Source organism: Toxotes jaculatrix, chromosome 9, assembly GCF_017976425.1.
Source record: "Toxotes jaculatrix isolate fToxJac2 chromosome 9, fToxJac2.pri, whole genome shotgun sequence".
Lineage (NCBI taxonomy): Eukaryota > Metazoa > Chordata > Actinopteri > Toxotidae > Toxotes > Toxotes jaculatrix.
In genome coordinates, this window is record NC_054402.1 from 22991475 (window position 1) to 23016793 (window position 25319).

The 25319-nt window shown below is 40.6% G+C and overlaps 1 protein-coding gene across 3 annotated transcripts in view; it reads right to left on the bottom strand.

Annotated features, from left to right (window-relative positions):
• Positions 1-25319, bottom strand: part of LOC121186883 (chloride channel protein 2-like) — a 143655-nt gene that overhangs the window by 57502 nt on the left and 60834 nt on the right. For 2 of the 3 annotated variants that reach the window (XM_041045762.1, XM_041045759.1), the window contains exons 3-9: positions 15151-15282; positions 12850-12978; positions 11114-11247; positions 8768-8845; positions 3017-3095; positions 2206-2331; positions 1073-1157 (exon numbers count right to left, since the gene is read on the bottom strand). In XM_041045762.1, coding sequence (XP_040901696.1) covers positions 1073-1157; positions 2206-2331; positions 3017-3095; positions 8768-8845; positions 11114-11247; positions 12850-12978; positions 15151-15282 — 763 coding nt within the window. Of the gene's footprint in view, positions 1-1072; positions 1158-2205; positions 2332-3016; positions 3096-8767; positions 8846-11113; positions 11248-12849; positions 12979-15150; positions 15283-25319 lie in introns of those variants that run through there. The other variant, XM_041045761.1, reaches the window with a different exon arrangement.

Below are 25319 nucleotides of genomic sequence, written 5' to 3' on the forward strand. Positions count from 1 at the left end.
GCCTCCTCTGGTCCCAGTGATTCTCACTTCTAATGCCTGTAGGTGTGAAACACTCAGTAGAACAGTGTGTGACTCTTCAAAGACGTGCACTTGGCAGCGTGTAACACTGCACAAACTCTTTCTGGCCTAGTTGACTGAGACACTGACCGACTTTCCCCACTTGACGGCTACTGGCAAGTGAAGATGGAAACTGCACTGATGCACTGACATACTGTCGTCTACACACAGACACACATGTGCCAGTGCACCTGTACCTGCTAACACAGTGTAAAACTGAGGCTAAGCGCTCTGCTGCCTTCTCTGGAGCCAGTGTTAAGTGCACTGTATGTGCAAGGCACTGATGCAGCAGTGGGTGTGAACACCTCCGGACATAAACAGCCAAAAGATGAAGAACAGAGGACAAGAAAGAGGAAGAAGAAGAAAGGGATTTTCTTCTCTTGGGGAGCCTACGCACAGTTACGCACAGGCATGCACTTTCATCTGAGAGAGAGAGAGGGAGGGAGGGGGAGGGAGGGAGAGCACCCCTCCCACCTCTCCACCAGCTTTCTTCGAGGTGCCCATGGTCTCATTCACAGTCGTGGAGGAGCCCTCAGGCTAAAGCAGGATAAAATAAGACGTCCCTCAGTGTGCTAGCAACTGTTGCAGGCTGAATTATCCATGTTAGGTGACTCACGCAGGCTACCCTGAAGTAACACCTTCACAAGCCTCAGTGAGCGGAGTGCCTGAATAATATCTGAATTTATGCTGCAGGGAATGGGAATAACTGTCAGAACAACAAGATGGGCAACAACAATGACTCACAGTGTTTGAAGTTATGTGAAGTCTCTATGGACTTTTGTAACAAACCAAATCAGTGTTCATTTGGTACCAGAATTTGTTGCCAAATATATGTTTCTATCGTTTTTTGATAAGGAATCATTTTTACATGGCTATTACACTGTACATTAATTGTTTTAAAAAATGATGGTTGTGTATTAATGGCTCACCTTTCTTTTTTTTTGGCTTTGAAACAAATTCTGACTATGTGTTTTATATGAAATAAAAAACTGACCAATCACCAGTCAAAACTTACCCAATGACAGCAAAGGCAGGAAGCTCCTGGAGGTCAAAGGGAAAGTCTAGCCGGAAACGGGTTTTAAACAGGGCCGTGATGGTCTCTGTAGGAAGGAAGAAGAAGTACCGCAAGAGTCAGGAGAGAGAGCGAAACACTGTCACTCGTCCACAGAGGCAGTGCACTGTATGAGTGTTACAGCAGCTCAGGGTCTGTCCCTGATGGAAGCTAACAAGTTAGGAGTAAACAAAAAGTTCAGCTCGTTGTGGAGGCGATGACCAGTTCTCCAAACCCAACACAGACAGAGCACAGTGCTGTGAACAGAGGGTTGGAGAAAAAGTTGTGAATAAAGTTGACGACAAAACAAGAGAGCTGGAAACCCTGAAGCAGCCATTTGATTGGCTGTGAGTTTGAACCTGTGCCTCTAGAAACTTAAACTCTGATTTGTTGTCTGCTGTGGCAGAAACAATGTTCCACCTTTGGTTCGTTCCTCCACAACCAAGTATCCTTATTTTAACGGCTTCATTTAAAACAACAGCTCACGTGTCTTGGTCCTTTTCTGATCAACAGTCCAGTTTCACAGCAGACACTCAGACATCATGTCACAGCAAGAGAAGCCCTGGTGTAGGTAATGAATAACATGAATGATTTCTCAGTTTCATTCAGGTGCTCCAGGTCCAGAGCCCTGCTATTCTGAATACTGGCTGGCTGTCACGACTTACTGGCACACACGCTCATGGAACCCAGCCACCATTACTGTTTGTTGTTACACCTGCTCTGTCCCTGCTGTGCTAAGTCAAAGTGTAGATCTGAAACCACTGACAAGTTGGTCTCTGGTAAGTTTGACTAGCTGTTGTTACTTGCTAGAAAACTGATTAAAAAGTTTTCATCTTGTTTTCATATTGTCAAATAGAGGCTGCAAATGGGAACATTGTGCAGTATTTCCACAACTTTGAACCTAAGTAATTTATAACTTAGTGTAACAAATGTTTTCAGGCACTTTGTGAAATGCAAAGAAGCAAAGACTCCGGCAGAATGCCACCCACTGTTTCTCACTTTACTCAGTCACAATGTGGTTGTTATTAAATGTTTCAATCATCTGCACATACTTGCACTTGTGTCCCATTAATACACAGCACACACATCGCCGTTACCTTCGTCTCTGTTCCAAACAGCCAGTACTCTGAAGATGAAGGCACTGAAGGTAGCAGCAAAGAAACCTCTCCAATAGTTCCTCACCGCAAAGAATGTGGACGTTACTTCAATACTGAACAACACTCCTGGAAAAAACAACACACACACACACACCATTATGCACTACACATGATGAAGTACTTACAAAGTCTGAGTCATATGTGATTAATAATACAGTAGAGAAATAAGTGGTGGTCTTACTCCAGGGGTGCAGACTCACAGGGAACAAACACATGACAGTCAAAATAGGAACATACAGGTTTTACGGACATGTAGAATCCCTGTGACTGTGTTTTACTTTATATGTCATAATAACTACATTTTGTCTTTGCTGTGACAGCCACATACAACTAACTTTGTCAGTCAGCATCTGCACTCAGACATGTTCTCAGCTGTTGGACTGATTTTTTCTTTTTTTTTTTTTTTTGATACCAGAACAACACGGCACCCACCAGATATGTGCAGACAATGTCATGGTGAGCTGTAAAATGACTGAACGAGCACAGGCAGGTAAAAATGTGCTTGCAGCTAACCACATTACATCACATCGCACACAAAACCATGTTGTGAGATCTGTAGCGGCATGTACTGAGACTCTAAATTTAACATGAGATAATATCAGGTTTACAGAGAGAGATACTGCCCTCACCGACCGGTCCCCTCTGAAACATCAGTGAAGTGACTCCATCAGTTTCAATGACATGAAACTCACCATGTGTTACGGTGAATGATGAGACTTCTGCTACGATATATATTTTTTGGAAGACTCACCTCCAATAGGTGCAGCAAAACAGCAGCCCACTCCTACAGCACAGGCTGCTGCCAGCATCTCAATGTTCCTCGACTCATTCTGAAAACACACACAGACACACAGACACAGACACACACACACACACAGACACAGACACACAGACAGAGGTGGGTTAGATTTCAGTTGGTCTTTGGTACATTAAACCATTTTAATACTGAGCACAAAGAACAAATAAAAAGGTAGGACCAGAAGCAGAAGCTGAAAACAAAACAGAAAAAATAAAAATTGATAATTGATATATTAGCTCTATGCTTTAAGTAACATCAGTAACTGCCCTGTTCATACAGTAATAACACTATTCATGTAGGAGAACAATAAGGTTCTCGTCAGATGTGGAGCTGCAGTGTAACACACACACACTAAGACCAATAGAGAGGAACAAATGAAAAGACTGAGCTGCATGACTGCGGGGCAGAGGATTGCAGTGCATCATGGGAAATGGAGATGTTTTTTTGTTTTTTTTTTTACATGACTGATGTTACTTACCTTCATTCCTATGAGACTGGCTTCCTTCAAGCAGCATGGCAGTGATAAAGCGAGATTAGTGTGTCTGTGTGTGTGTGTGTTTCGTTTTGACTTTACACTCAGTGGGTCATTCTGGTCTTACAGTGTGAAACTCTGAGTAGCATGCTGTACTGCTGCTTACACACACACACACACACACACACACACACACACACACAGAAAGATGGTCACAGTGTAATAAAAAGGGATGGTTACAAAAACATTTTGCAAACACAGCTTATACTGCAAAACATCTTCATCTTAAAAAATATTTTACAAATCCTTCACTGGGTTTGAATATTTATGCTTCTTCAAAGTTAAAATCAATGTTTTCCAAGAAATATTTTTTTTCTTGAGTGTACTGGAACAGAGTTTATTCTAACACCCTTGTTCCTAGAAACATAAAACTGCTTTGGATCATTAAAACATATCAGGATTTGTTTTTCCTTCTATCTTTGTAACTAATTCCACTTCCAGTGGACCAGCCATCACAAACAAACACTTTGAGCCTCATGCAAGAATATACTTGTATTATTATCCTAAACCGTTTTATTCTGTAAGGTTAGTTGGACCCAGAAAACTCTCTTGAATTATTAATTGGTCACTCTAACTTAAAACCTGGGAAATGTGTTTGTGCCAGCGGGGAATAAATCTGGTGTTTTTTTGTACCCATCGCTCAAACCCACAGGCGTTTTTCAGATTCTAGTGGTGATCCCCAAGTTTCCAAAGACACCAACTGTGTCAGGCTGATTTTAAAGAAAATATTCAGAAGATGATGCACCAGGCAGAACACAATATTTGGGAGTCATAAAACACAGGATCCAAATATTGCTGGGTTTGAGTATTTCACTCATCATATACATCATATATACGTAAACATCATATACTGTAGCTTCAGTGAAGAGTTAAAACAAGCTGATAAAGTACTCAGTACATATGATGATTTTAAGGGAAAACAAAAGGAGAATATGGTATTTCAAATGGTTAAAAACACATTAACACACAGTGTGTATCCAGTCACACACACACAGACTGGATACAAGAATAAATATTTAGCTATAGTTTAACTTTTCACAGAGTGAATCACTTTGACAAGACCTCAGCTTTGGGGAAGAAGGGACACGGACTGCAGAGCATGCAGGAAACTGTGCAATTGGATTACCTTAATCCCTATAAGACCAGGCTCCTTCAGGTAGCATGGGAGTAAGAAACAAAGTTAGGCTTGTAAGGACAGATGAATATCAGCTGGTACTGTGTGAGTCATTGTAAGATTTCACAAATATCAAACAGATTTTCAATCACTTTGATTTATTTAACGAAGGAGTATTTTAGCACCAAAATTTGCGTTCAATCAGCTGACATTCAAAGTTCTGATAAAAACATTCATTTCAATTACATCTGATCCAGTGAGAGCCCTGTTCAGATGATGACATCCTCCGTGTGTGTGTGGAGTACTCGTCCCTCGTTTTTTAAAAAGTACAGCACGCTACCTAAAAGCATGCTGACACAGAAAGCTGCTTTTTGCAGCCCACAGGCTACATTAGCATACTGTACTTCAGACTCTGGAGAGGATGAGCTGCTGTTGCAGAAGGACACTCCACACACACACACACACGCACACACACACACACACTCAGCATTAATATGCCATAAAATGCAGCACAACACTCTAGAGGGAGGGGAGAGCAGGAAGGAGTAACAGAGGTTTACTAGGAGACAATGAGGATGGTAGTGATTATTGAAGAACGGCCGATAAATAGGAAGATGGGCAGAGAGTGCCAAACGAAGCGAGGGAATAATGGAGGAGATGGAGGGACAGAAAGTGTTTAAGGAAGGCTGTAAAATAATGCCTGTCATGACATTTAAAGCGTATTGGTGTGAGGCAAATGCCAACGTGGATACTCATTGTTTTCAACAGGAAGACAACACTCAGCTACTGACAAGCGAGAGGCAGATTTAATTTCCTCACCTTCAGCTGAAGTAAAAGTGAGACCATATAAATGTATTTTCAGACTCTGGCATGTCAGCGACTTTAAAGGCTTTTCCACCATCCACAGACGTTGTGGTGACAAACAGCCATGTCCAAAAAAATGAGAAATTTCTTCATACAGCATGATATCAAACTGTTAGAGGCTCATGTGCAAACTGATGATGAGTGGGTGATACATGAGGTAACAGGATAGCTATACTAACAACATTTTAATCACTGATTTTATGTTATCCCTTTTCTGTCAGTTTTAGAATATATTTTATGTATTTATATTACACATTTATTATGTTTTATGAACATTATGTTCAAATCTGTAGACAAATTTTACACGCTGTCCACACTTTCTGCCATGTACCGCAGGGAGATCATGTTAACAATATATTTTGACCGAATCAGGTGATCCTCCAAATCACCTTTATATAAAGATATCTAATTTGCCAGTGCGGTAGACTACATAACACTTCTTTTCCATTAGCTTAAGGAAATATCGTGGATGCAGTGGAGGGATTTCTGTGGCTCTAGCACCAAACCCTTCACTCGGCCCCACTGCCCTCTGTAGTCTCTTCAAACCGTCCCATCTTCCCACCATTTCATCCCCCAAGAGAGGTGCTCACATCTTCAGAAAAGAGAGAGATGAGAGTCAAAACTTTCTCTGCCTCCCTCAAGCTCCTGGACTCCTCTCCCAAAGGACGGAAAAGATGGAGAGGAAGAAAAAGGAGGAGAAGAAGGAGAGGCAACGATGAGGAAGAAAAGGATTTTGCTTTCCTTTCCTTTCCTCCTGATTGGTCTGCATCTTTTCCATTCCTCCTTTTTTCCCTTCTCTTCCTTTCCAGCACTGAAACTCTCATCTCTGTCGCTGCATCTCTCTGAGCAAAGTTAGTTTTGAAGATGAAAAAGATGTAATTTGTTGACAAATAACAGACTGATAAAACATTTATAAAATGGATTATTACTGGCTGCTGACTTTACAAGGGATGAAAGAAATTGATTCCTGAGCAAAAAGAAAAATCTGCATTCTGTTTGTGCGCGCAGCTTTTTTTCCACTTTTCTTAGCTGAAAAAATGATAGATGGACAAACAGAAGCAAACTGGTAAAAGCTTTTTGTCAGGTGAGCAGATAGTGTTTGCTCTCTGCTCTGAGGCATAAACAGACAAAAGCAGACAGGCTTTAGTAAAAGAAAATGAGAGTCTGCACCATTTAACAGATCCAAAAATCACCACTGTTGGAAATTATTTCCCATACTAATCGTCATTCTCCTTTATTCTTTTTGTTCTACTTGCCTAGCCTCACTCTGGCAATGCACCTGCTGTCATCATCTTTCATTCACACTCAAACACCTGCAGAAATGTCAGCTTTCGACCCGATCCTCCTGGCCTTTAAAAACACTTGTCTTGGCTTTTGTTTTATTTAATTTCCTCCGCTTTATTCTCCCTCTCAGAACAGAACTCTGTGAGCACTGCCTGAAGATAGTACTGGCTGCTTTTGAGATCAGTGTTTCATGATCAAAGTCACTTGAGAGGCTCTGAATAAAAGCATCAACTTCTGCGTCTGCGAAACCTCCTTTCATACTTTGAACAGAGACACAAATGGAGAAGTGTTACTCTTGCTCTTCTAACTGAAGATTAGGGCAAACGTCAAACAAAGAAATCCTGGTCCACCAAAATCGTACCTGCTCTTCAACCAGTTGATTGGCCGTGGGGTGAACAAAAATCTGCATGCTATCTGAAGCTTAACTAAATGAGCCACAGTACAATGAGTGCAGCAGACATGGTAGCCTTCTTAGCCTAAATAAATGCTAAACATCGACAGGGGAACATAGGGATGAATGCCTAACTGAAGTGATTTCTGTGTTTTGCAGATAAAGATGTGTAAAGATAAAGATAAAGATGGGTTTGGTTTCCACTAGTGAGGGAGAACCTCTTACTTGGATGAGGTTGTTCCAGCAGTACTTAGCTTACAATGTTCAAAGGCACTTGATGGTTTATTGTGGAAATCGCCCCTCTCCTTCTAGGTGTCTTCAATGAATTCTTCCAGTGACATTTCTGCTAAATGTAGATACTAAAATTTTATCTAAAATAACGTTTATTAGATCATAAAATGTGCTCCCAACAATAATTAATGAAGATCAGAGAAGACTTATTGAAAATAGTTTATAGACAAAATTTGCAGATTATTGATATTATTTATTCATCTAACTCAACTTCCCACTGTGAAATATTTACCACTCTTAGATGCAGAAAAGCCCCATGACAAGGTTGAGCTGAGTGGGATTATCTGTTCTCAGCCCTGTCAAGGTTTGGTTTTGGCTCCACATTTTATTTCAAGGATCAAGCTTCTTTATGCATCTCCATGGGCCTCAGTACAGACAAATAAGCTTAGGTCTGACTACTTTAATCTTACGCAACCAGACAGGGCTCTCCGCTCTCCCTGCTACTTTTTGAATTAGTGATCAAACCTCTTGGAATCTCTTTACAAATCACATTTGACTACTGTGCGATTTTTAGAAAAGGGAGGGAAGCAAAAAGTCTCACTGTATGCAGATGATTTCTATCTTTCCAAACCTCTAAATCAGCCCCCGTGATAATTTCTGTTTTAAGTACTTTTGGATGAATAAAGTATAGCAATGGCAGACAGTCCTAGTCCGAGATTCATAGCTCTTCAGTAGGTGCAAGACCTGGCTTCCTACAGCTCAAGCTAATACATCATTAATACTGGTTTAAACAAGCAGATTCGTCATGTGAACACTGTGGACCGGCATCAGTAGCTCTGGAGCTGCCAGAGGATATCAGAGTATTGGAGCAATATATTAGATCTCTTGTTGGTGGTTCAGGAACTACAGACTCTAACATAGTAAAATAAATAAATAAATACATGGAACATAATCAAGATCAAGATTCTTATCAAGAAAGCCATGTCCAGTGGACAAAAAAAGGGATTTTGAAGGAGGTGAAATGGAAAAAAAAACAAAAAAAAAACGAGTTGGAGGCTGAAAGTCTTTCTTACAGTATCTGTAAGAAAGACTTCTGAAAGATCTGTGTATGACCTGTTCAGTGTTGATGAAAAATAATGAAAAGTAAAATGAATAATTCATGTTTTAATTTAAAGTTTTGCGAGTAAAGACTGTAAAACACAGTGAACTCAAGTTCAGCAAAATGAAGAAAAAGTGAAAGGAAACTTGAGAGGAAGGGCACTGACAGAAAAATGAAACAATATTTACCTCATAAATTCCCCCAAACAGAGACATGAACTTGCTGAGGAGAGCAGCACACAAACTGGCGATGTGTACGAACGGACCCTGAACAGAGGGAAAAAAAAGAAAGACATAAAATATTACAGGTTCAAACTACAAGCTAAGACGCACTCTAGCCTCCTGTTTGTTGCGTGTCACATAAGACAGCACATAAAAAGCCTCTGAAAACACATCAACAACAACAACAACAACAAAGTCTGCGGTGAATATTAAAATTCAGGGGATGAAGCTCAGAGTGGAACTAACGGGATTAAAAGTAAGAGCATCAGAAAAGTGATGCTCAAGTTAAAGGAAGTGAGAGATCAGTGCTGAATCCAGACTGTGCTGATGCTGTTGCAGTAGTACACAAGCAAAAGGGCCTGAGGCTTATGTGTGTGTGCGTGTGTGTGTGTCTGTATGAGGAGAAAAGATATTTTCCTGTGAGTATGTCTTCAGGCTCTGCAGTCTTTTGGGGGATGCCATACTTATCTGAAACTGGTTTTGCTAAAAGACTAAGGAATTTACACTACCGTACATTACACACACACACACACACATATCACCAGCTAGTGTACAAGACATAAACAACATCTGCATAGTGAATTTTCCACAATGTCTAGGAAAAAAAACCTTCTACCTCCCTTTGGGTTTAGAAAAGGTTCCAGGTGAACACTGCATTTTCCTTTTTTCCCATTTTTTTCCCTCTTCTCCAGATTTCAAACTGTCTCGTCCTGAGACCAAACACTGTGTACCATTCAGCACCGGGATGTTCCAATGTTATTTTCGCTCAGTATTTACTGACCTGTAAATGTATTGAGTGTTTTGAGTTTTCCAGTACTGGGTGTTGCACATCTTTCAGTGCAGGACATACTAACATGACGTGCTGGTATCCAGTGGAAGTAAAACAATGTGCTTCATTTTCCTGTCAAAACGTTAAGCTGCAGGAAAAATAAGGCTGATCGTTTACTGAACTATGATGATTGAGTTGATGTGTGTGATTCCAACAGCCAACACGTAAAAATGTGGTATCATGACAGTAGCAGAAATAAATAAACAAATAACCAGGAGATCATAAATGAAAAACAAGAATTAACACTAAGAGGCAATAGTTGTGTAACTTAACCTACGATCTGACTTTGGTACATGAACTGATCCAGAGAGTGAGCCCTGGAGCTCCCTGCAGCATTCTTCAGTGTACGAGCTGCAGTTTGTTACATGCACGAAACATCAAGAGCAGTGGAGATGTACAAGAGTTGGTCTCAGCAGCAGCTGAGTTGAGTCGAGTTTGCATGGCTTTATATGGGTTTATATAGGTTTATATGGGTTCATAGTACTGAACGGTCTCAACAGCGAGCACGTTAAGCTACAGTGAGCACCGAGGGGAAATGTGTCAAGTCACTACCTGCACTGCTTAAAGCTAAACCTTGTCACACATAACTCAAGTTAGTTTTAACTATTGTTTAAGGTTGCAATGCTTTTGTTTACAGTACATGACTGACAGTTAGTTTGTTAACATACAAAAGGTGAGTAGATGGAAGAAGGTGAAAGCTTTTGTGAGCATCAGTGTGCAGGCATATGAATATTCCAGCACTATGTACCATATATAAACCGCCTGGACTTCATGCAGCAGGGACATAGGGACCTGGAATGTTTCCCTGAGACGTTCATGTACTGTAGCATGTTAGTTCTGAATCTATGTCCTGATTTCAGACAGGATAGAGCTGCTGTCTATAAACCTGACTTTCACCAAGAATTATAACCTGGTCCTACACTTCACTTTGACCTAAATGGGTTTTTGATGACTGATAATGATTTGACCTGCAACTGCAGATGGCTGGTATTCTGGTGTTGGACATTGTGAATCACTGAAACCGGGTTACCAAACAACATACAGTAGCTGCTGAATCTGGGTCAGCACGTGGGTTTGGCTCACATATAGAAGCACAGTGGAAAATGATTTTTGTCAGCAATCATGAGATGCACCTGAAAAGCTAAGTTTATGGTGACGTGCACATTTATTTCTGCTCACACACAAAAACAAGAAAGCATCTACTGTATGAGTAATTATGCCTCAAGTTTTTACTCAACACTCATTTGAGCAGCCGGTGTTTCAGCTCCATCACAGTCACATATGGTGCTGACTGACTCACTGATTGACAAAATCATCAGCTTGTGTTGTGTGTGGGCGTGTGTGTGTGTCGCATGTTGTCCCGGAATAGTACATCTTTCCATTCAGTAGGGTAACTCCATTCAAGACTATACGCACTACATGGAGGAGCCCATAGAGTGGGTGATGCTGATTTGTTTGTGAGTCTGTGTGTGTTTGTGTGTTACCTCCTTGCCCAGGGGCATGCCGCTGCCCAGAGCACAGGTGAGGCCGATGACCTTGGCCACAAACGTTTTAAAGGTGAGGTATTCTTTCAACACCACTCCTCTCAGGATGGTCTTCATCTCTGGAATCCCTGAACCTGCAGGAGGAAACAGCGAGCGCTTACAGCTGAGTGTCCACTTAAAGTGAAACCAAACACACTCCAGCCAACAAGCATCTGCTCACCACAGCACCTTAAAACTTTGTAATGGCTGTTTATAGGATACACACAATCCACTACAGACAGTCACACTCTCAGGTGTTCTCACGATTCCCTGTCTGGCATTTCAAAGTTTTATAAATCAAATGTGGCAACTGTCTTAAAATTACGTCCAACAGCAGGTTCTGGCCTCTTTTTTTTTTTAAATAATGATGATTAAAAAACTGTTCAACTTAAGACAGTTTAAAACACAGAGCCAGTGAGCTGAAAAGTGAAAGAGAAAAGGAGGTGTGTCTCGCTGACAGAGGAAGATACCTCGGATTCTCAGGAGCACTCCCGTCTCTTTAGCCTCTGTCAGTGAGAGTGACAGTAAAGTCTCTGCAATACCTGCTGCCGAAATAACTTCAGGCAGGTCTGCGTGCACCTGTGCAGAGAGCTGCAGGGAATTCAGACAAACCCAACCTGAATTTTAGAGCGCATTACAGTTTTGAAGATTTCTCTCTCTGCTCAGGAGGCCCCTGGGGAAGGAGCTCCGCCTTTAGGGGGTCAAGGCTGAAGAGGAGCAGAGGAGATTTACGGCGTGTCACAGTAGTGTTACACTACGGTAGAGTAAGGTAAGCGACACAGTTTTTACGGTGCCTGCAAACCCACTGCCTCCTCCTCTGTTCCAAAACATCGATGTTAACTAAGATACTTTGATTGTAAAATTCTACTGATCTCAGTTTATTATGTGTTTTTTCTGCAACACTCTGGTGTTTTTGTTTCATCTTGGTTGTGTTCCTGCTGTTGTGGAGCTGTGGCAGTGTCACACAGTGTTGTACTGATTCAATTTTGCCACCCACTGTGTCAACTAGACCAAAAATCACTATACGTCAGTGTGTGACAGAGAACATGAATCAACAAAGATTTTAAATAATTTGTATTTTCTTTTAACATTAATATTATCTTATATAATTTGCACAGGTTTATTTGTATTACTATAAATTGTTTAAAGGCTGTGGTTGCTCAGGTATACTTTTAAATCTTTTTTGTACAGCTGTGAATGCAGAAATAGCAAACACTTGCAAATCCATTCCCTAGTTTAGATGATAACCTCCGTTATTTATAAGGCTGGGGTTTGACAGCATTTCATCATATTTAAACTCAGCCTTAAATCCATCTTTATCTACAGGAATATAGACCTGAAATTAATGATTATTTTCAATTTAGATTAATCCTACCGTTCATTTTCCATCACCCAATCAACTGCTTAGTCTACAAAATATATAAAAATGCTGAATCTTCAAAGAGCCCAAAGCTGACATTTTCAAATTGCCAAAGAAGTGAAATCTACAGTGACATAAACCAGAGAAGAACATTTGCTCAAATTCACAACATTTGTGAATTTGATAAATTACTTTAAAGATTAGCTGATTATCAGTTGTGGTTAAATAATATGCTGCTGACTGTGAAATCACTTTTAAGTGTCTTTAGTGCTCGCGTGGTGTATTTGTCTATACGCTCTGTGTTTATGTTCTGTTGTTTTGTGTGTGTGTGTCGTACCAACAGCCTGCGGAGCGAGGATCTGGGTGAAGCCGGCAGAGAAGGTGATGAGGACCACAGGGTAAGTGACCCAGGCCAGATACTGCAGGAACACATTACTGTCCAGGCCACCGTACATCCACTTCTGTGCTGTGGACACACACACACACACACACACACACACAAAAAGCAAGGGCAGACGTGTAAACCACAATCCAATGTATACAACAACGCAAATACACACAAAATGCACACAGTGAGAAAGAGTGTTTGCATTGATGTAATGTGTGGACGTGCACTGTATTAGAGTTACAGTAAATATGTTGTGAGGACAAACTGTAACACACACACACACACACACACACACAGAGGGTTAAATGTGCATCCATGAGAGCTGTCATATAAACCATTTAGTGTATAGTTGTGTGTGTTTGTGTGTGTGTGTGTGTGTGTGTGTGTAGTTGTGTGTGTTTGTGTGTGTGTGTGTGTGTGTCTCCTCAGGACAGGTGGATAGTCATGTTCTGTATCCAATTAAAAGAACTGTACACCATAACTGAAACTGACAGGACTAGGTGAGCTTCTCCTTGAGAGTGCAGCAAAACACATGCACGCGTGCACACACACACACCCACACCCACACACACACACTCACAAATCCATGTGAATTAGCCCTGGTCCCGTCAGGTTTCAGATCAGCTCTCACAACTTCCTTCAATCGTTTAAAGTCCACCTTCCTCTTCCAGGAATTTAGAGTTGACTTACTGATAAATCCCTCGTTCACATCATCTCCTCCCTCAGCTTCCTGCATCCACCAAGCAGGTAGATGACAGGCGCTAAAGGAGGCCGTCCATCCATCCCTCCTGCCATCCTTTGATCCACCCACAATCCCTTTTTCTGTCTTCCATCCCTCCATTTCTTCTTCAGTTCTTTATCTTTCACTTGTTTCTCTTGTTTCTCTAACTTCTCTCTGTCCTTTGTGCCTGCCAGCGTCCGTTCCTTCTGTTCATTCCCCACCTTCTGGGCGTCTGGGTCTTTCAACAATATCCCATTTAATTACAAGGTTATGCAGATGTCTTGATAAAACTCAGTAAACAGAGTTTGAAAAATGTTGGATGGCTCATATTTTTCTCCGGCTGCATAAAACAAATCTGTGAGAGCTGCATCCCTCAAAATCTTGTTGACACCTAAAGTCAAAAACCTTTATGAACAGACTTTGATAGATTTGTATAAAACTAGACTTGCGAGCAAGTATAACTGCTTCCATGTGTATGCATATAAGGCAAATGTCTGTTTTAAAGCTTTGTAATTATCAGTGTTAGTTCTGACCAGGCTGTAAGATATTTATATATATATTTAAAGGTGTAAAATTCCCAGAATGACTGAATCAGTCACACACTGATTTCTATCTAATGATGCCTCTCTCTCTACACTGGTATTAGTCCGCCTCTTCACTGACTCTACAGCCCAGGCTTTTAACAAATCCCCAAAAAGCAGAGAGACGACTTCTCACAGCAGCTTTTAATAAGATATCAAGGTTTAAGGAAGACTCAGCCTTTATTGTCCTTGACCCAAAGCTCTGAAATCACCATCCTGTAGATTTATTTTAATACATGGTCTTCATGAGAGAGCAAAATGAGTATAATCGAAGTATCTGGGGGACAAACAATTAACCAGTTGATTGGATTATTTGATTATATTCACTCCTTATCAAAAAAGATCTATTTGTTGTTTGTAATTGAACTGGTTCTCATTTCCATCTCATTACACAAACATTGGATAAACTGTGAGGTGGATGTTAGTTTAACTGCATAAAATTGTGAATTACATAGAGTGTGTACAATTTGTATGTTTTTCTGGTATTTTGTTTTTCTGGGGATTTTTTTTTTGTACAGGATGTTTAGAGAGCCATAACTATAAAGCACTCTGGGAGAAAACCATTTGGTGTTTAAACGTAATAAATGAATGTTAATGGTTTCCTAACTTTAATGCTTTAAAGTTAATGATCCCTTCCTTCCTCCCCTCCTCTATCCCTGTCTCCTCACCTGGATCTATTCCTTCTAACCTCTTCTTTTTATTCATCCTCAGTTTCAGTCCTGCTATCCATCCATATCAACAAGTCAGTTCCTTTTTTTCTATGCATCCTATGCACACCTGCATATTTCCCTCATGCATACCACCGGCTGTTCTTGTATCTAAAAATGAATTCCTTCCTTCTTAAATCACCTCTTTGCCTCACCCTACTGTAACTGCACTCTCCATGCCTCGACCTGTACTGTAGGTACAAACCCAGTCCCTCCCTCCCTCCGTCCGTCCATGCCTCACCTTGTAGGCAGATGGCGATGCAGAAGTCCACCACCCAGCTGACCAGGGCCATGAGGAGTCCCAGCAGGATGAGGAAGATCCAGTCCTCCCCGACCCGCGAGATCAGGAACTTCTGACAGCGAACCGTGCAAACTACAGGGATGGCAGGATGACAGCATAACATGTTAGGACTACAAAAACACACACTGAAACTACATTACCCAGATATTGGCACTGAAAATAAAAAAAAAAAAAAGAATTATTCTATGAGTCAGTCTTGGCAACACTGGCCAATAACAGTAGCTGTGTTTCCATCCAACAGCTTTTGAAACTGAGCAGCAGTAAACATGTTGTCTGCCCAAAAATCCATTGGATCCTACATACTGTATTACTTTGTTTTGATGAATATTAGCAATAGACCACTTTATTGGTGAGTCAATGCAATTTCATAAATGGTGAAATCTATAATTTCACCAAAAATTGAATCTGTAGTGCCTGACATGATGGATGGATGGATGGATGGATGGATGGATGAAGAAACAGATCAGTCTTAGGTGAACATACATAGACGCCAACCATTCATTCTGAAAACAAAGAGTATGTCGGATAAAAGGAAGCTGGGTAATCTGGTTTTACAGATCAGTAATTTCCTATGAAGAACCCTCCAGAACTGAAGAACTATGTTTGATGCTAATTACAGAGAAAATGGAAACAAATATCTGAGACTGTCATTTGAGTGAGTTTAGTTGTGTTCATTTATGACGATCAACTAATGGTTGCAAATGGGTAACCATTAGATGACTGTATAGAGGAATTTGATTGAAAGGACTACTCCATATGAACACAAGGCAATATTCATTCTTTCTTCATTTATTATCAGACACTTCATTCTTTGTCTATGCAAACTATAAGACCAATAAAACAAAGTGCAACAGGTAAAGTACCCTAAAATCATGACAGATCAGTATGAGAGGAGCAGCACACATGTTTGTATTTTTCATTTTAGGGCTGTTTAAGGGTTAATTAACTAAACTTACAAACAAACAAAACCCTCATTTCCTCACTCACATTCGTGGTCTCTAGTTATACAGATATTACATATTTGTTGGTTTTATTTGACCAGGTTTCTCACTATCAAACGTTTTCATTTCTTCAGTGAACATAGTTTCATGGGAAACTGTTTACAGTTTCATGTTTGTGGATAATTCAGAGAAATAAGAACCTTGTTACTGGAGACACTTTGTGCTAATTTTTTTTAATGACATTTCCAAGGCTGTGGGCATCACATACAAACTTCTGTTTACTGTGGACACTAAAACTAAAACAAAGCTCGACACCCCTTGAGGCAAAAATATGTTTTTTACAATTTAGGTGAACCGTCCCTTTAAAGATTACCGCTTGTTCATTTATTAAGGAAATGTAATTCCACTGCTATTTGTCACAACTTTCTTTTCATTAAGAAAGAGTTGCTGGTCATCCTCGTATTATGTTAGTCCTTGAAAACTGTTTTTATTTTTGATTAAAGCTCGGATGGAAAGGCAGCGAACTGTGATGTAGAAGCCAAATGCTAGAAAAGTAATATGTCCTCAGAGACCGGTGCAAACTATGTCCAGCACACATTACGACAAAACACTATGTTATGACAGAAACTGACAGACTGTGTCGTTACCTTGTGTTAAGATAATTTTACCTGAAGACAAAATGGACTACACTGCTCTACTACACTCAAACTATATTAAATGCACAGCACAGAAGTCACGGCAAATGGAGGCACTACAAAGCAAAAACACAAAACACGCACACACAAGCCAGTTCATGTAGCACAATCAGATCTGTTATACTCACCTGCAAACAACAGGAAAGTCAGATTCACAGCTAATATACTGCAGAACACTTGGTGTAAGACATGCACACACAGTTACTAATCATGACTAAGTACTGGGACAAAACATTAGTTTGATGGTGACTCATTTTGATGTGTGCACACACACACACACACACACACACACTGTAATTCATAATGCCTCTCGTTCACACCAGACCTCCTCTCTCTCTCTTTTTCCTCCTCTCCTGCCATCTTCCAGGCCTGTCCTCGTTTCCCTTTTCTCCTCTGCAGGAAATTGGTACTTGGGAACAGTGGGGTGCCCCTCATACTAATGACGACAACAACACACACACTCACACACCCTTTTGTTTCTGTTTTCCCAGTTTCCCCTGTAATCTCTGCGATGTAGAGCCAATCTTTACGTAACACCCAGACCGTTTTGAAAGTTTTTCAGATTTTTAGTCTTTCTCTGTATTTCAGTGTACCAGAGAGGACCTTTTTAAAAAAAAAAAAAAAAAAAGACACATAAACACATCCTGGATACTTCTTAAGAATCTTTAGGCCTTCATCTGTTGTTTTTTGGGGGAACTGTTCCTTTAAAATCAAGTACCATAGCAGAAATGAGGAGAGTTCACTAGCTTCATCAGCATCCTCCTCAGCTCATGTATATCTACCGAGCCATTCCTGGGTTCATTGACCTCTCAAACAGCCAGGGTCTGCTTCCAAGTGGTGGTGATGTGAACGCAAAGCACACCAGCCACAGTATATTGTGACAGTACATGTGGTTATAGATATTAATTAAAAAAAAAACAAAAAAAAAAACAATTACTCTTTGATCAATTTACTGATCATGGGAACTGTCAAGGAAGAAATCTATATCAGCAATCTACAATATATGACGCATGATCATTTGGTAACCATGGTAACACAAATGAGGGAACGCACTGAGGGTGTAAATTTTCTGATCAATCTGGAAGTGTGTTTAAATTGTACTCTATCATGTATTTTGGCAGTTTCTCGTTAAAAAGTGATTGAAACATGACGATCAGAAGATCAGAACTAAAAGTCAAATCAAAATCATGTCAGTTTTATTTATAAAAGCCCAATAATCATAAATCACTAGGCACTAATTTATCTCAGGGGGATTTACAGCTTGTACAGCATTCAACACCCTCTATCCTTAAATCTTCAATTCACATAGGGTACAGTGCATCTTCTCTTTTTCCCCTTGGTCTGTACCAGCTACCAGCTAAACTGACCTACAGGTGGGAGAGCACATACCTTTGTCAAGGCTGCACAATCCTCTCATTTCTGTTTTTTGACTGCACCAGCTCCTGCGTCACATTACACGTGGCAGATATTTGTTTCTATTTGTGTAAGTGCAGTAGTTAATGAGAGCCAAGTAACCACCAGCAGATCCCTGGCTCAACTGATGCCAGCTATTGTATTATTAATAGTTATTGTGTGTTATTAGTGTTGTTATCTGGATGTGAATCAGGGATATTTTATATAACAATAGGCGACAATTATTATACCATAGTTTTGAGTATTAATAAAGTGGTTGAAAGTGTTAGTATAGTGCACCAAAGCCAAAGATTTTCCAGACACTCGTGGGTTGTGTTTGTGTTTACATAACTTAATGAGTAAGTGGCTAAAATGGAACCAAAAACCTTCACTAAAACATAAAACCAAACCAAATTTTCAAAGCGGAGGCGAGACTGACACCTCCGTTTGACTGACAGACGGGGGAAGAGAGAAGGAGACGAGAGCGAGGAGGAGGTACAGGAGGTGAATGATAAATGCTGCAGGGATGGAAAGAAAAATACAGACACACACTTACACGCCAACACACATCCCTGCACACATTCCCCAATCAACACCTTCAGGGGCTGTCTAACACGCACATGCTGGCAAAAGCTGTGACAAACACATTCACAAACACAGACACTCTGATTCGTCTTTGCTTTCCATCACTCTACAGACACTTATGTGACAATTCTGAGAAACAGGCTTTGTACAGTACATGTGTATATTTAGATTTATGTATCTGGGCGTGTGTGTGTGTGTGTGCGTGTGTGTGCACTTGTGCGTCATCTCACCCACGGGCCGTCTGTGTTCTTGGACCCCTTCTGTCATCCAGACACTAGTCAATGTAAATGAGTGTTAGTGTGTGTGTTTGTGTCTGAGAGCATGCGTGTTAGCAGCATGATTTCTTTGTACTTCTAAACATGGAGTGTGTGTGTGTGTGTGTGTGTGTGTGTGTGTGTGTGTGTGTGTGTGTGTGTGTGTGTGTGTGTGTGTGTGTGTGTGTGTGTGTGTGTGAGTGTCTAGCAGCAAATGTAATCTTGTCTTTTTGGAGATGTAATTTAGTTAGCTCTGTCTGTGCCGGTATTGCTTAATAGCTTTTTCTGCAGTGCGCGCGCGCACACACACACACTCACTCACTCACTCACTCTCTCACTCACTCACTCTCTCTCTCTCACTCACACACACACACACACACACACACACACACACACCCCATTCAGACTGGTTGCTCACTTTATTCTTCATGGCATGCAATAAGCAGCATGCTAGTTCCCAATCACTCTCATTGCCTTCTGACTCACCCACTGCACCACTCTCCCCTTCCATCCCTCCCCTCCCTGATCCCATCATGCCTCGCTGCCTCTCTCTTTTTCTTCTTCTGCTTTCTACTAATCACATTCAACCTCTGACTTTACCTCTCATCTCCTCCTCTCCCTCTCAGGCCTTATCTGCTGCCTTGCACTCCTCCTTCCCACACTCCTGTCTTTCTGTGCACTCTCACCCCTCTCTTTCTCTCTCTCTCTTTTCTTTTCAATCTTGGATGCCTGCTTTCTCACTCTCTCCTCAGCAAGACACATAATGCCCACATACCTGTTAAGGCTAATTTAGGTTGCCTTGGATACACACTGCACCTAGTTCCTTGGCCTGGCATTAAGAAACTGCATGTGTGTGTGCATACAAGTGCTTCTACTTAAAAATGAGTAGCCTACTTCTTTTAACCCAGAAGTTTGTGCCTGACTAACCTAACCGTTCCACAACCTTAACCATGTTTTTTATTGTTACCATGACATCAAACGTTCGGTACACATGTCGCTGGTTCGCTCCTCTGGGTCAAATCAGAGGCTTGGGACAAATGACCTATATGTCTTATATATCTTTTAATTGGAGGATTTCTTGTGCAAGAGACATATTTAAGACAGAATGGTCAAAGTATATTCAGCAGAAAAAGAGATATCCTGACTTTTAATGTCTAGTAAACCCCTGTAAGACTGGATCCTACACTTCCCATAATGCAACCTAACAGTGTCTTTCATTAGACCTTCCCTTACTGGTTAACACAGGTGTCTTTCAGACTCCACATCACCAGTTTGCAACACAGATTTGTTATAAATCTGTTATTTTCATATAAAATAAATGTATTGCTTGTGTTTTACAAAAATAACTAACTGAATATTTTTTTTCCCAGATGGTTAGAAGAATAGAAGAGGTTTTGAGGATCCTGGAGAAGTGCTGTCAATTTGACCTTCTGGGATTTTTTTTTCTTCTTTGGAAAATCAGATGCTTGGGTTAGTGACTCAAATGTAATTATAATACATGACAGGCACGATGTGGGGTTAGGCTTCATACTGGTATACTGTACTGTGCTAAGTGAAGGCATCCAAATGTGGCCAGGATTGCTGAAACATTCAATGTAGCCTCACAATTATATAATATGTAAAAAGTTAGTTTCAGAAAAACCAAACCAAATACCAATAAATCTAACTCTACTGCACTTACACACACACAAACACACACACATACTCGCCTTAGAGGAAAATCCCTACAGGTGCAGATTTCCTGTTACCGTTCCCACATAAAACCCAATTAATTAAATCACCCCCCTCATTTGTTATGCAAGGTGACAGCTATATATGGGTGTAAAGGGTAAGAGAGCCTACCATTAAAGCCTCAATTTTGCACAGTCATGCCAATGAGGCCTATCCTATCCTCATTCTGTGTGTATGTGCCCCTACATTCATTATGTAGCTTGATGCGTAAGGCAGAGATTCAATTAGAAATGCCTGGCTGTGTTTAAGACCACCAGCTTAATTAGATTAGAATTAATATAGATAAGCAAAACTGACCATTCAGCTCTTCTGCCTTTTAAACAGCAGCTCTGAAAGATAAGGATGCAGCGTGTATCATAGAGTATATACTATATGTGCAGTGCAGAATGAAGGCATTAGTTTGGATCAAATCTGATTTATCAATATCTTTAAACTTTCCCTCAATTAATTTCAATCCAAAAACACTTAATACTTAGTTTAATACCTCCTTAGGTTTTTGCATTATAAGCTGTCTCTGTTGGAATATTACACTGAGGAGCAGTAGTCTACAGACTAGATGACAAACAGAGCCCGCCATCTCCCGTCTCACCGTTACCTCTGCTAACGTACCAGCAGGCTGTTGCCCCAGCTGTGCAACAAGAATAAGTTACTTTGAAAATATGTGGAGTTTCATTATAATTTTTATAAAAGGGTTGTAGCATACAATGCGGCGTTATTGTCTATATAAATTCAATTTTACAAAGTAAGTAAAGTCATTCCCTATGAATCGTCGCCATGGGAGAGAATAATAACAGAGCCAGGATGTTTTTCTCCCATAGCTACACGGAGAGGAGCACTGTCCGTAAAGGCTGCACTTATCATGACGCTACCATGCACACTCGGTATGTGCTGCTTTACAGTTATCATAATCTGAGTGAAAGCCATCTTATGGGAATTTCCACTGGCAGAATCTTTTATGCCAATATCTATATCGTTACAGACTGGTCTGGTTTTCAGTAGTTTATAAGTGATAGGTGAAACTAACTAGTCACGGTGCAGCAATTGCTGCTCTTCTACGTTTGATGGTATGTTGAGCTGGTGTATCAGGGAGCAGCTGTTTGTTCAGGACTTCAGATTCAGTTGCTCTAAAGGAATTAACATGTGTCAGATTACATTCAAAAGCAATTTGAGTGGCACTTGTTTAAATAATAAACCAGAGGAAAACAGATTCACCATAGTTGCATTATACTTTTAGTGCAAATGGAGAGAAATGTTATCACAGCAGAGATAAAAAAAAAAAAAAAACACAGTGGAATTATTTTTCTTGTCAGTTATCTGATGTAAAATAACAAAATTACATCCGTTGGCTCCTTGTGGTCCCGCAGTAACCCATGACATATTCTAAGTGAACAACAGAGACATGCAAATACCTCAAATTTAATGGTAGGCCGAGCCCAGAGTGAAGAGATAAGTCGGCCTACCGATCAGTGCCTGGTCAGACAAACTGGACTGAAAGCTGGCTTACTACCTGCAGTGAAAGTTCATGAGCTACTGCAGCAAAACACAGGGGTTAAAACACCAAAATACCCTGGCAAGCTAGTAATTCAGTGGCTTTACTTTGGCAGTGCACGGATACTATTTCTATTTCTGCTTTCTATGTTTTGGACTCCAGCTCTCAACTGCCTCAAAGATCAACACTTTCAAGATGGTTTGCAATTTGTCAGCAGTACAAATTATTATGTTTCAGTTTACCAAAGTTGAAGTAAACAGAAAAGCTCAGTGTGGATTTACTTCGCCCCGAGTTAGTCCATTTATCACTGCAATTCCACTGAAATGAACGGATTTCGGTCCACTTTTTTTTTTTTAAAGTCTGACAGGGCGCTGGGCTACAAAGAGAAGAGCCAAGTTATATGTGGATCTATGCTGGTGTGTTATGGTAGCAAAGGAGATAATAAAAGGGTGGCACAGGAGAGAATGGAGTAAAGTGGAACAGAAAAAAGACAAAAATTAACAGGATATATTGTCTCCTTAAGCCAGAAAAGAAATGTAGTTGGACTCATAAAACCAACAATGCATCTGTAAATGTTTCCTCTAATACTTAATAAGAGCGTCTCCATTCCCTCAGCACACTCTAACTGCAGCATCTCCGTCTTGCCCTTCCCTCCCTTCCTCCCTGTTCATCCATTCATTAATCTATCTATCCATCCCTCCTCCACTCCTTCTTTCACGTTGATGTTTTCTCTATGCTAATGAAATGTAAAAGGAGGTGATGTTTATGTAAATGTGCTGTAACCGTCCCGGGCGAGCAGGCAAAGCGCCTCGTCTCGCATTCAATCACTCCGTTCGCTCGTCGGGTAACGACGGTTGTGACACCCCTCTTATGGCTGCAGTACAATGTCTGCTTAATGAGGTGTAATGGTGTATCTGTGAGCGCGCACACACACACAGACACACACAAACAGACCAGCACAATCAAATAAAGCTATTATGCAAAAACAGCTTCACCATCGCTCTTTAATCGCTTCCAAAGAGTGTGTCATGTATGTTTAACGTTTCTTAAAGCAGTCACACTAAAACCTGCACGCCTACCTGGGATGGTTTTCTGAATTTAAAAGCAGAGCACTGTAAAGAAGAGAAATGCCATCAAATATCATCAAGTAGACTCATCATACATGTTGCATTTGCTATTAAGTCTTGGTAAACAGGGACCTCAGCATGTGAGTGAAGGCTAGGAGTCTTACAATACATCAGCATATAAGAGACATCTGTGTCTGTCCCAGGTTAATAGTCTGGAAGAGTTTCACTACTGTCTTTCTTTTTTTTTAAACTCCAAACCTGAGCACTGAACATTTTCTTACTTTAAACTCATAAATCAACAGTGCTGTTCATCTTCAAGTGATCACACACCCACTCACAGATCAATATCATGGTCCTAACATTATATTTAATGAATGTATCAAGGTCTTGGGTGAAGTCCCTCCTTCCCTCTGTCTAATCAGAGCTTTAGAAGCAACAGAGCCAGCCACCCGCACGCTGACATCCCGGTTTCTTGGAGGATGACCCCAAACTTTGCTGTCATGGCAACCGCCTCTCCAGGAACCAGTGGTTTGAAATGAATCAATAATGATACAGGAAGTGAAGTTAAAGATAGGTAGTAATTGGCAAAAAGTAGAGGCCGTTTTGAGTGTGCAGGACTGATACTGTGCCAATATATGACAAGCTAACGCTTCTGATAGCTGACATTTTCACACATCTGGAATTTCTACACTTCAAATATATTTTAGGAGAGGCTATTGGCAGTGGTGAAATGTTTTGATGACAGAGAGGTATGCTTTTCCTGATGCAGACACTGATAAGCCTCAGTTTACATTAAAGAATAAAGCCGGCATTATCATCTACAAGTCCTGTGATGACACGAAAAAACAAGTATTGTTAGTGCATCCAAAGCCTGATGTCATTCCTCTGTACCATACAGCTCCACTGTTGTCCAGAAACTATTAAAGACACATGAATGAACCACAGTGTTGCACTGGGTGACATGTGCCTTCATTAACATGAGCGCACTTATGTTGTCGTTTCATTTTGACTCGATCCCACAAACAGTGGCATGAAAAAGAAAATGAACCCTTTATGATCATCTGCATTTATGTATGAATTTATCCTAAGATGTGATCAGATCTTCATCTAGGTTACAATTATGAACAAACACAATCTGTTTTAACTAATATTACACAAATCATTGCATTGTTCTTGTTCATACTGAATACATTAAAGATTCACAGCGTGGGTAGGAAAAATAATACAAATCCCTCAGCTAATGACATCAAGAAAAGCTAGTTGGAGTCAGGAGTTAGCAAAGCTGGAGTCCAATCACTGAAGCCAAACTGGAAGTGTGGGTCAGAGCAGCTTTGACTTACAAAAACAACTTCACAAGAAGCATCTGCTGATATGAACCATGCCTCACAAAAAAAGAGACCTCAGAAGACTCACCATCAAGAACTGTTTGTTTGTATAAAACTGCAAAGGGTCACAGAGTCATCTCAAAGAGTTTAGAGTCAGACAAACTATAAATGGAGACGTTTTAGTTCTGTGGTTGCTCTCCCTAGAAGTGGGCATCACACATGCTCCCAACAGTGAAGTACAGTGGAAGGTAGATCTTGATTTAAAGCTGCTTTGCTGCCTCTGGGCCTGGACAGCACACCATCACCCAGGGGAAAATAAATTACAGGATAATGTCGGGGGGGTTGTTCACCAGCTGAAGCTCAGTATAAGTTTGATGATGCAAGGACCCTGAACATCGAAGTAAATCTACTACAGAAAGACTTAAAGCTAAGAAAATCCACCTTTTTAAGTGGCCCAGAGAGAACCCATTAGAGATTAAGTAGACTGACCCCAAGAGAGCCATTCAAAACAGACATCCTAAGAATATGACTCAGTTGAAGCAGATCTGACAGGAAGAATGGTCCAGATTTCCTCCTGAACATTGTGCAGGTCTGATCCACAGATACAGGAAGAGCCTGTTTGAAGTTATT